This window comes from Nuphar pumila, chromosome 3, assembly GCF_984573655.1.
Source record: "Nuphar pumila chromosome 3, dmNupPumi1.hap1.1, whole genome shotgun sequence".
In the NCBI taxonomy this organism is placed as follows: Eukaryota; Viridiplantae; Streptophyta; class Magnoliopsida; order Nymphaeales; family Nymphaeaceae; genus Nuphar; species Nuphar pumila.
Genome location: NC_143251.1, coordinates 15,233,375 through 15,245,976, shown reverse-complemented (window position 1 = coordinate 15,245,976; position 12,602 = coordinate 15,233,375). Strand labels below are relative to the sequence as shown.

The 12,602-nt window shown below is 38.7% G+C and overlaps 1 protein-coding gene across 1 annotated transcript; it reads right to left on the bottom strand.

Moving 5' to 3' along the window:
• Window positions 1-2,871: 2,871 nt before the first annotated feature.
• On the bottom strand, window positions 2,872-4,930 carry LOC149842098 (protein DETOXIFICATION 48-like). The gene is made up of 2 exons (XM_090001282.1): window positions 4,740-4,930; window positions 2,872-4,446 (listed from the first exon to the last, which is right to left on the bottom strand). The coding sequence occupies exons 1-2, from the start codon at window positions 4,881-4,883 to the stop codon at window positions 2,917-2,919; spliced, it is 1,674 nt and encodes a 557-aa protein (XP_089857408.1). The 5' UTR covers window positions 4,884-4,930; the 3' UTR covers window positions 2,872-2,916.
• Between the last annotated feature and the right edge of the window lie 7,672 nt (window positions 4,931-12,602).

Below are 12,602 nucleotides of genomic sequence, written 5' to 3'. Positions count from 1 at the left end.
GTTTGAGGAGGTCTAAATTACTTTTATAATTATGATAATAATGCCAATAACAATAGAAATAATAAGGAAAATGCATTTAATACCAACCCTTTTTCCCTCGTCTCAATCAGTGTCAGGATCGGGTGCAATCACATTGCTTAAAATTTGTGCATTAAGCACCTGATTGCCCTCCATCAGGCCTTGGGCCCCACAACTGACAAGCTCTGTCCCCAAGATGGAGGGTGATCAGGTGCTTAATGCACAAATATTTGTGCAATCATATTGCACCTGCTCTTTTCACTCTCAAGAATGAACTTCACTTTTCTAAAATACCGGTTACAAGCCATAGATTTCCTGAAAACCGTCACAGGTTAACAACCATCATCTTGAAAAAAGGTGGTATTTTTTGGGTTTCCTGAATTGTCTTTTGAAATTTGAAAATTACTCATTTATCCGTGTAAGAAAAAAAGGATAAATATTTTGAACATTTGATCATGAAGGTTATTATTGTAATTTAACTTATGATTTAGCCTGAGTTAATAATATATGGTAATGAAGGTAGGCCTTGGTTGGGCATTTTTCAAACAAACAGAGGCGCATATCAAGAAATTGAGAAATGTGAAACTCATTTTTGACATTATGGGTAAAAGGCTGGCCTCTAAAAGAGATTTTCCCCAATAAAACGATTTGGGTTTTCATTGAAAAAAGGTGATTATCTATAAATAAAATAATTTGAAATTGCGGTTGAGAGTAACTAAAAGACAATGAATAATTGATACATAATCATCACAATAAGAAAGGTAGCATGTCTAACATAAAAAAAAAAGAAAAGAAAGGTAGCATGACTCAGGTAAGAGTAAACAAGACCTTGTTTGTCTGCTCTGTTTGGTTTGGTCACTGTGGACATAGAAAGGAGTGGAAAAGGGAAGTGTCTCTGCAGTACAAGTACTACTCTTAGGTGACTGCTCTACATTTGTCATCTCAGAAGTCGACACAGTCAATAATAGCATGATTTGCTTCTTCAGTTGAAGCAGCACCCTTTAAACCTCACAACCCTCCCTCCTATTACACATCTTCCTTCCCATATGCTTACTGTTTTCCTTCTACAATACTGCACCAAAAAAGAAGCAAAGTTCAGTCCCAAGTGACCAGATTAACAGCTTTTTACAGAGCAGCAGAATCCTAGTCACAAAAATTTGGAAGTAAATGGAAGAAGGGTATTCCCCTGTTACCCTTCAGCTTTTTAATCTTTTTGTCAACAGATGAAAGAGTACAAATGGTAGTTTCTATTTTTGGTAACGATGAAAATTTATGTGAACTGCTCCTATTTGTTTGTCTGGTTTTTACTATTACCACGACCTATTTGGTAAGCAAACTGCCTAATTTATTTACGAACATGTTTGGTTGCAACTTTGCCAATTTGGATCTCTAAAAGAAACCACTCACATTAGAAGAGGAAATATGCAAAAAGGGACCGAACATTTATCATGTCCCGCTCCGGAAAACTTCATTGGGAATTCGATAAAGGTTTCCATTTACAGAAATAAATTTATTTGAGTGGCCAAGATGGATATAAACAAAAAATAAAATAAAAAAACAGTGATTCCTCATAAAACAGACAACTGAACACCTCTCTCTCTCTCTCTCTCTCTCTCTCTCTCTCTCTCTCTCTCTCTCTCTCTCTCTCTCTCTCTCTCTCTCTACCCTGACATACTATGTATTAGGGGAATTTGATAATGTTCACCATTTATAGAAATAAATTTATTTGAGTTGCCCAAGATGGAAGGAAACAAAAAATAAAATTTAAAAAGAAACAGTGATTCTTCGTAAAACCGGATAACTGAACCTCTCTCTCTCTCTCTCTCTCTCTCTCTCTCTCTCTCTCTCTCTCTCTCTCTCTCTATATATATATATATATATATATATATATATATATATATATATATATATATATATATATATATATATATATACATACAGGGGAAATTAATCAAGTATTACGTTTATAGAAAATAAACTTATTCATCTTTATTGAGCATAAAAAATATTCAACAATAGCAAATATATATCCGGTAAATAGGTTGAGCTTGCCTTTTCAGCAACTAATCAGCATGAAATCATAAGTGCAAGTTATATCTACTGAATTTAAAAATATAGATGTGTTCCACATGGTTTGTTTTCTAAAGATCTAGCCTTGGATCGTGCTTTTCTCGTTTAAAAATATGATCTTTTGAGTTATGAAATGTTGACACATTGTGGGTAATTGATCATAATCACATGATTCAAAACAAAAGTTTCCTACAAACAAACCATGTACATCACATCGGTAATATTTGATCTAAACAAATTAGAAATTTTTGAAGAAAAAAATAATTTCTATTCATTTAGTTTTTTATTTTATTAATATATATATATATATAGAGAGAGAGAGAGAGAATCACTAGAATATGAGAACCGAAAATAAGGGCATTTCTAACATTTTTTTGCAAATCCAACAGTGTGGATGTGCTTGGCATGATGAATTTGCTAAGAATTAATCATTGGATAGTGTACTTTGGATGAAAAAATATGATTTTTGAATGCTTGAATATTTATGAAAAATATGAGCCATTGATTTTAAAGCCTTAAAAAAATCTCATATATATGCATCAAAATGGGATGGTTCAAGAGCGTGTTCTCATGAAACCATGCATGTAGATTTCATCCGTGTGATTAGATTCAAGAGAAAAAAATAAAAAGTTCATGAAAATTCATATTTTCAATTTTCATATTCTAGTGACTCATATAGAATATCTGAAGCAGATAAAATTATAAAAATACATCTCCAATTAGATGAGATCAGCTCTTTCAGTTGTCAATCAATAGTAATTTACAACAAAGTGAAGGAAAGAAAGAGCATAAGGAAAAGGGTACAAGAAATGAACGTGCTTCTACCCATCAAACACGGCTCATCAACGGCTCAGATTCATCCTTGTCAGAGTCACCCACTCTACACCCACCATCTTCATCCATGCCAACCACCACCACCACCACCCCACCTCTCCCACCACCACCACCACCGCCATCGCCGCCGCCGTCTTTATTACTAGTGTTCCCACCAGAAGCAGGAGAAGAAGAAGAACCGGTGCCCGTCGTTAATTCCCTTGCTCTCTCTGCCTGCAGCACCCAGTCGGTCCTGAGGAGCACCCACATCATGGCGGCGGCGCAGGTGGCCTGAGCGGCGAGCAGGCCGAGCCAGAGGCCGCGGAATCCGACGCCGCCGACGAACCCAAGCAGGAGAGCCACCGGCATCCCTACGAAGTAGAAGGAACCGAGGTTGATGTTGGCGCCGACGCTGGGCCGGGCAGTGCCGCGCAGCACACCGCAGCCGGTGGTCTGCGGGCAGTTCCCGAGCTCGCACAGCCCCACAATGGGCATCGCCGCCGCTGTCAGCCGCAGGATCTCCGGGTCCGACGTGAAGAGCCGCCCCCACCGGTGCCTCATCGACACTGCAAAGCTCATGGCGCACAGCCCCAGCGCGCCGGCGGCGCCCATCGACACGGCGCCGGAGATCCGCGCCCTCCCCGGCCGGTTCGCCCCGAGCTCGTTCCCCACCCGGGTCGACACCCCGAGGCTGAGCGCCGAGGGGAAGACGTAGACGAGCGAGGTCGTCTGGATGAGTATCCCCATCGACGCCACCGTCGCCTTCGGGTCGGCCAGCAGCCCGCAGAGCACAACCATGAGCTCGTACCACCACCACTCAAGGCAGACCGATACGCAGGTCGGCACGGCGAGTTGGAGGAGCCCCACCCATCCCCGGAGGCATTGCCGGCCGGGCGCCACCCACGACCGGCGGTACACGCCGGAGAGATGGACATACGCAAGGACGAAAACCACCATGTTGACATTAGTCCAGGCGGAGGCGACGGCGACGCCGGTGACGCCCATCTTGAGGTAGACGACGAGGAGGAAGTTGGCCGGGATGTGGAGGGCGATGGCGAGGGCGGAGCAGAGCGTCACCGGGAGTGTGACGTTCTGGGCGCGGAGGTATATGCGGAGAGGGTGGAGGAACGAGAGGGAGACGAGGTCGGGGAGGGAGAAGAGGGTGAACGTGTAGGCAGTGGCGGAGATGGCCGGGTCCTGGCCACACCAGAGGAGGAGGCGGTGCATGTTGAGCCAGAGCAACGAAATGGGAAGAGACGAGGAGAGGAGGACGATTACAGTGCGCTGCAGGGTGAGGCCGAGGAGCTGGCACTGCTGGGCGCCGAAGGCCTGGCCGCAGATGGGCTCCATCCCCATCGCCAGCCCAGACAGCACCGAGTACCCTGTTATGTTGGCGAAGCCGATGGCCAGCGAGCCGCCCGCCAGCTCCAGCTCCCCGAGGTAGCCCAAGAACAGCATGGAGATCATCGCCCGGGAGTAGAGAAGCAGGCCCGTTAGCAGCGTCGGCCCCGAGATCCTGCTGATGCACCTCACCTCTTCCACCACCTGCAACAACACCACACTTACTTTCATCACTATCACCATGACAGACACCACTCATCTGCAGCTGTACTTATCGTCTAAATTTCCACCAAAAGCAAACTGTTCGTTCATTTTTAGACACGGGTGTGAGAGTGTGCGTGTCAGCGTGCACTTGCGTATACCCGCAAGCGCGCCTGCGTGTAATGTGTATTGTGGTAATAGTACTACTTGAGAGAGAGAGAGAGAGAGAGAGTTGGTTGTTTTGGTGGTGAGATAGAGAGGTTAGGTAAGAAGGGAGGGAGTGGCCTTCTTTTTACCTCGGAGGGAGAAGGCCATCTGTGGAGAGCGCGGTCGTCGTCAACGTCGTGGAGAGTAGACGTGGCTTTGATGGGGAGGTGGTGGTTGTGGGGCTTGTCGGAGAGAAGATAGGTGGAAGGCGAAGGGGATGGTGGCCTGCACATTCTGTTTTTAACGTTTTTGGTTTGGATTCAAAGAAGAGGGAAGAGGAGATTGCGGTCCTATAGAGAGAAAGGGTGACCCAAGGGGGTTTATATTAGGGGAGCTTGCCCACCCCCACCCCCACCCCCACCCCCACCCCCTTTTGGATTACAAGTGTCGTAAAAAGAGCTCCCTACACAAAAGTGTTTACTTTGGAGAGAGAGAGTTGTAGTAGTATATTTCGCTTAGGCATGTGAAACTAGTGAACGAGGGGTTTAATGCGTTAAAATATCTTTTCTTCTAGTGTTGTGAGGGGCGTCATAAGTTATAACATGAGGTTTTAACCGTCAGAAACTAGGTTTTTTGTGAAGGTGGGTGCCCTTTACTGCTCTTTAATACGTGTCTTTTTTACTGCTTTTTCTTTAAGATGTATTGGAGGGGTGCCAAAGATGTGGCCTTTTGTGGTTAATACCTGTAATTTTCGCAACTCAAAAAGTTTCTCCTGATCCCTATATTTCCTCTTTTATTGTTTTTTTTTTGGAGTTTGGTTCCCTTTTGTATTTCAATTGGGCTTCAAAAGGATCACGAGATGGGATTTCACCCAACCTTTTATCCCCTTGCTTTATTGATTGAGGGAGTTTCGTGCTGCTAGACTTTTTGAAGTTTTTTTTTTGTTTTGTCAATGGGGTTTCAAGAATGGATGGAAGGAAGCCAATATTCTGGTTGCTCTTTAGCTGGTTTTTGTCATCATGATTTTATTCGGTATGTGTTAGAATAATTCTGAGGAAGGCCTTTTTTCTTGTTGTTCAATCATGAAATATTATTCTCTATCATTCAATCTCTGAGCTTTTCAAAAGCTGTTGATTTGATGAAATTAGGCATTTCATACGCTTTTGTTAATATCTCTAAATTGACCACCTTGCGTGTTTTTGTCAAGTTCTTGTTTTTATGGTGATTCCTTTTTCATTAGTGACGTTTTGTTTCTGTAACTGATAATTTTCAGAAAAGAAAATTTTATATTGCTTTCTGAGTTTTGTTTCGAAAAACTGAGCTGCTAAAGAATTTGCTATTTCATCCTCTATATAAAAAAAAAATCTCTCCCAGTAGATCATGAAATACGCTTCTCTTTTTTTGTTCAATATATTGTTGAAGAATTCCAGATTTTTTTACCAGAGGGTTCCACATCTGGACTGATCACCAAGCCTTTCCTTTCTCTCTATCCTCTTTTCCTCATGAAGTTTTCTCTGGTGCTGAAGGCTGGTTAAATTTATACCCTTTTTTTATTCTTATAAATGCTGGATTTAGAAAAACAGCAGCTCAAGAAAGTGTTCTGTTTATGAATTAACTTGACAACTCAAAGCATCTGTTTTTTTCCTGAACTGCTTGGAACTTGAACGGATCCAAGCTGTCTTTCTTCTGTTTTGGGAGTTTCTTTCTGCACATTGAAGAGAAAACCATGCTTTCCATTGTGGGTATTGTTTCAGATAAAGATTAATAATTTTCTTACTGAATATAAAAGTTTTAAATACATAGCAGATCATGAATATAAAGGAATAATATCATTGTGTTTCTGAATTTCTTTCGTGTTTATATTTCTTCTGTCTTGATGGCTTCATTTCTGTGTGTATGGTTTGAAACTAATCATTGACAAAAAACAGAATAATTGACAAAAAAAAATGGAAAAGAAGGAACGAAAAACTAGATGGTTTCCCTTCTCCCCGACGACCTTTATCTCTCAGTTAAACCGATAGGCCAATTCTTTTTCAATTTTCAGATGGGTGCTTTAATGATTTCTTGTTGGGTATTCTAAAAGATAAAATTTCCTGTAATTTCTGTAAATTTTACAGAATTTTTGAGAGGTTTCTCTTGGGTGTATTCCAAAAGAGTATCAATAAATCTGTACGTGTCCCTTTTAACATTTTTTAATGGGTTTTATTGGGCCTATTTGACAGGCTCATCCTTCTTCTCATTGGAGGATTGTGTTGGGTTTTAGGAATCAAGATAGTAATTTTCGGGAAATGGGATGTGAGGCTGCCGGGACCACGGTGGCCTCAGAGTGTATTTATTGTGAGACGAAAGGGTGGGGCGGTACTGTGGCCAACCGGCAGCCGGTTTGAGGGAGACATCCAGACACTCATACGTGCTCTGATTCCAGCCATCTAATTGTACTGGCTCCCTGCCGATATCCGTTTCTCACAAACAAGCTTACCGTAAGTGAAACAGGACGCACTACCAAAGCTCTCTTTCTCTCTCTCTACCACTTTCTTTCTCTCTCCAAGGCGGTCTGCAAAATATTTTTCTTATTTCTGACCTTTATTGACATCTCAGACCTGATGTTCAGTAAACACATTTTCAGAAATTTTGCTTTTTTTTTTTTTTCTTTCGCAGTATTCCCCCTGTTCTGCAACAGCAACCAGTAGCTAATTTAATGGTCACACCCAGTCAGAACGCACGTGCAAGGTGAGAGGTGTGAGTGTTTGGCGACAGTGTAACCAGTCTGGAGACACGTGCTAGTGGGGTTTGGTGCACTGTGACGGACCTGATTGAATGTGACGAGAAAACAGTTTTTTGGATTAATAATGGTAACAATAACAATAATAATAGAAGGAAATGCATGAGATTTTCTAAACAGTGAAAATAGAAATTGTGGGAGTTGTGCTTTTTGGATATTGAAGTCAATGGGGGGCGGGGGCGGTGGAGAATCAGATGTTAATATTTACTAGTGGAGAAATGGTGGCGAATTTATTCCAAAGATGATCTGGATGACAGAAACCAAGTTGCGAATTGCAGAAATTGGGTGAATGGAAAGCATGATTAGCATATATATATATATATGGTGATTAGCATATACGCATGTGGAACAGATCGTAACCGTAGAAGAAAGGGAACTATGCCTCTCCACGGACGGCTATTCTATATTTGTGAGGGACCGGAAGGTTTTTGGATCATGATTTTGTGCACTTGTGAGGAATTAGAATCATGAAATGGGGAGAGTGTCTGAATGCCCACAGTCATTTCCAACTTTTGTAAGTGTGTGGAATATGAATCCATTAAAAAAGTATAAAAGAAAAAAGTGATGGCCATGCATCAAATAGACATGTCAAAACCAGATCCTATTGGTTTTGACTTGAGAGAGAGAGACCGTGTTTCCGTCTAGTTTGAAGACTTCTAAGCTAGCTTGTGTTCGAGTTAAAGAGGACCCTTGCATAACCTGTTGGAATCTTGACACTAGCATGATTCATGTAAGGTGCCAAACCAGAACTAGGTACCACTAATAAGGGAAGAAAGAGAAAAAGATGTGAAGAAGGAATTCAAGTGGGCATACTTACACAAACTCTACAAGGGGGTTGGGGGTTGATATAGGACCCAATGGACTGAGGAGACAGGGACATCCCATGCTATTTTTTGTACGGAGAACAATATTCAAGGGACCCCTATTGAGAACTAAACAACACCTCACCATTTTTGGCATACGGATAAACACAAGAGGGCCCCCAATTGCCGACTTCTCTCTCTTTGGCAAATGGGGTGGCCGACTTAAATGAAAATAGGAAAATTGTTTTGGATTCTGGTCCTATTACAAATTACGGATTTAACAACCCCCTTAGTTTGCAATTCCTAAAATGAATTTGAAAATTTTAAAGTTATCTGTAGGCAATGGGGTGCTGAACATATATGTAATTTGTTTATTGTTTGGTACTAACTCTAGCAAAATCTCTTCTTTCACGGCCAATTCTTTGATGAAATTGTGACGAATCTCAATGTGTTTAGATTGACTGTGAAAGACTAGATTATTTGCCATAGCTATGGTAGACTTGTTGTCGCAATTGATGATGATTGGTTCTCTGTGCTTTTGCTGCAAGTTCAAAAGAATTCTTCTTAGCCATACTACTTCACTTGTTGCATCAATGATATGCTTTGTTTAGGCACAAGAAACTTCTTTGAAGATCAAGAGAACATTTTTGTTTTTAGGCAAAAGACAACCTAAGGTGTGTTTCTATCATCGATCGATCATATCCAATCACTATCGGTATAACCAATCAATTTTAAGTTGTTCTCTGCAACATACTTGATTCCAAAACTTTTTGTACCCTACAAATACTTCAAAATTTATTTTGCCATTGAAAGATGAAATTTATTTGGTTCACTCGTGAACCTTGATACAAGACTAGCAATATTTACAATATCCAGTATTGTATTAGTAAGGTGGATCAATGACTCAACTAGGCCTAGACGCATCGCCACATCCACCTTTTTGGCACCATAATTTTTTTATAACTTCTCGTTTACAGCCATTGGGATTCTCATTTTCTTGCAATTTGTCATGTTGATTCTTTTCACCAAATCTTTAAGATATTTTTCTTGAGAAATGAAAAAAATTTCCATCTTTTTGTTTGACTTAGATTTTAAGAAAATATTTCATAATTTCCAGATTTGTCATCTCATAATCCTTCGTCAGCATAGATCAAATCATCCACATATAAGCACATGATCAAAAAATATTTTCCAACTCTTTTCACATATAGAGAGGGTTCACATTGACTTCTTTGAAAACCATTCTTTTGAAAATATTGATCTATTTTTATGTTTCAAGCTTGTGGTGCTTGTTTTGAGCCATACAAAATCTTTTTTAGCAGGTAAACTTTTTCTTTATTTCTTTTTCTCTCAAATATGAGAGGTTCAACATAAACATATTTCTTGTGCTCTTCATTTAGGAAGGCAGATTTCACATCTAATTAATACACTTAAAATTTTAACTCAACTGCAATGACTAGCATAATTTGTATAGTTTTCGTTCTCACAATTGAAGCAAAGGTCTCGTTAAAGTCTACTCCAAAATTTTTAGAGTAGCTCTTTGCTATAAGACAAAATTTATGCTTTTGAATCAAGTTAATCTTCATTAAACTTTGTTTTAAAAATTCATTTTAGGTCAACTACATCTTTTTTTTGGCCTATCTATCAACTCCTATGTATGATTTTTCTTATTGCAGGTATTTCCTCATTCATGGTAGTTTTTCATATTTCATCTTGAATAACCTCTTCATAGTTTTTTGCCTTACAAGAAAGTAATGCAAAATCACATGAATCATAGATATCTCCAAGAGATATGACCTTTCTTAGAGAAGACACAAATTTCAAGTCGCTTAAGTTGACATATTCTTTACTTGCAGGAGAGCTTATTGAAATTGAATCCTTCTCACCTTTTGGTCACTACATTGAGCTTGTTTCTCAACTTCATTCACTTTCTTCATCAAATATCACATCTCTCGAGTTCACCAACTCTTTTGTATTTGGATTAAAGAGGCGATAGACTTTGGAAGTATTATTATAGTCAATAGATATGAAATTTTCTTATTTTTTGTTAAATTCTTCTGTATTTTGAAAAATAATTTTACTATAAGCAACACAACCAAAGACTTTAAAATAGTTCAGCTTTGGTTTGTGCTTGTACCAAGCCTCAAAAGAAGTTTTATTGTGAAAGAACTTTGTGGGAGCTCTATTCAGAATATGCACATATGCACGAGTGTTTAAGACTTCTACCCAAAAGTTGTTTGAGAGATTCTTTTCTTTTAGCATACTTTTTGTTATTCCGACAATAATGTGGTTCTTGCACTCTATAACACCATTTTGTTGTAGTGTTTACTTAGCTGCCTCTTGATGTAATTTTTGCAAAAAAGCCACGTCATTCTATTATAATTGTCCACAAAAAGTAAAAAATATCTCCTATCATTAAATTTAGTTTGAGTTGGTCCACAAATGTTAGCATGAACTAGCTTGAATGGGCGCTTTGCTTTTCAAGATGAGTATGAAAACGGTAATCTATGAATTTTTTTACATATACATCCTTCATATATTTTCTTTTCTCTATTGATATGACAGAGCTCAATCACTATATATTTTTGCTTTAACAATTTCAGGCTTTGATAATTTAAATGACTAAATTTTAAATGTCAAAGATTTAATTTGTCTAAATTTTCAGCTTTCAAGGTTTGTCCTTCACATGAAGTCATAGTCAAAGAAAAAACTTGTTTGCGGACATTTTTACATTAGCTATTATTTGTTATTATTGTTATCAACTATAGTGCAATGGTCATTATTAAAATAAACTTAATATCTTTTATGCTGACCAATGATTAACATATTTTGATATAAACCAAAGACATAAGAGACATTATGGATGAGTTTAGTCTTATCATATTTAGTTTTGACAACTATAACTCTCTTGTCTTCATCATTTTGAGATTTATCATCATTCACCCTTACTTTAAAAGTGGCAATTTCATCTAGTTTGACAATGCATTTTCAATTTTCAGTTATGTGGTTGTTGCACCTGCTATCTACATACCATATATCATATAACTCTTATTCAACATTCATACAAGAGAAAAACATTTGGCCTTTCTCTTCTTCAATTTTTGAAAAGTTGACTGCATTTTTTTCTTGAAACCAACAATCCTTTTGAGAGTGGTTTGAAACTCAACATTTTGTGCATCTGAATTGAGAGTTCTTGGATTTATGTCTAGGTTTTTTTCACACATGGCAATACTTTTCATATTGCTTAAAGTGCCTAGGCTAATTAGAATAGCCTTTTTCCTTTGTCCTGACCTTTAACAAATCTTTGGTTTTTTCTCTCTTGCAAATTGAGATTTTTATTAGAGCTATCTTTTTCTTCATTGATATTGAGCTTTGTTTGGAGTGCATGCTCAAAAGTTTCAAATTCAGACCTTGAGATTTGTTTCTCATGTGTTTCGAGAGATTCCATCAATTCTTGTAATGATAAGATTGCTAGGTCATTTTATTCTTCTATAGCAGCTACAACATATCATATTTTATCAAAAAACTACTCAAAAATTTTCAATTATTTTTTCTCTCAATTTTGTCTTATAGCTCCTAATTTAGTTTATGATCCCAACAGCCCTTGAAAAGAACTTTTGAATGAATTCACTTTCATTGAGTGTATTAAATTTTCTTTATAATGCTTGAATCTTGATGGAGATTATTTTTTTTGGAGTCTTGCAATTCAACTTTTAAGATATTTCAAGGTTCTTTTGATGCAGATGCATTGATAATCTAGGGAAAGATTGTATTGCTTAGCTTAAGTTAGATGCATAAAAGAGTTTTCACGTCTTTCTTGTTAAGCGAATAAAGTCATCATTTTAAGACTCCAGAAATAATAGCATTAACCATCGAATGACTGTCGTGGTTTTGATGTGAGTGTGGTCACTTTCGACAATGCTTAGCGTAATGCACGTAATCATAGCATTGTTCACATGATCAAGTCATGACCAGTGCAGTCCCGTATTCCACTGCGGACTGGAGATAGTTCTAACCTTCTGCTTTTTGGGCGTTCACATAATCAATGTGTTAAGGATGAAATAACGTTAATTTCAACAATTGAACAACAATCAGAAAACCCACAAACAACCTGACAGTTTTGTTTTGCACACAGTAGCATAGAAACAAAAAAATTGAACTTCGTTTGGCATGTGCATGTGATGATTATTCTTATATTTTCCTCTCTCTCTCTCTCTCTCTCTCTCTCTCTCTCTCTCTCTCTCTCTCTCTCCTGATATTTTTGTGGCCACTGTGATGATCACCTTCGTCTTTACAAGAGAAAATGCCAGTTTCCCGCATTGAGATTGCAACCAAAATTCAGAAAGCTCCAGAAATACATTGGCTTCTAGCTACCTCAAACAATGGAAACACCCTTAACCCATGTACCTTGTCCCCTTAACCCATGT

Bases quoted from the DNA above. Each gene is read 5' to 3' on its own strand.
- LOC149842098 (XM_090001282.1), bottom strand. From the start codon at position 4,883: ATGTGCAGGCCACCATCCCCTTCGCCTTCCACCTATCTTCTCTCCGAC. The intron at 4,447-4,739 runs GTAAAAAGAAGG...GTGTTGTTGCAG, and splicing joins GATGGCCTTCTCCCTCCGAG to GTGGTGGAAGAGGTGAGGTG.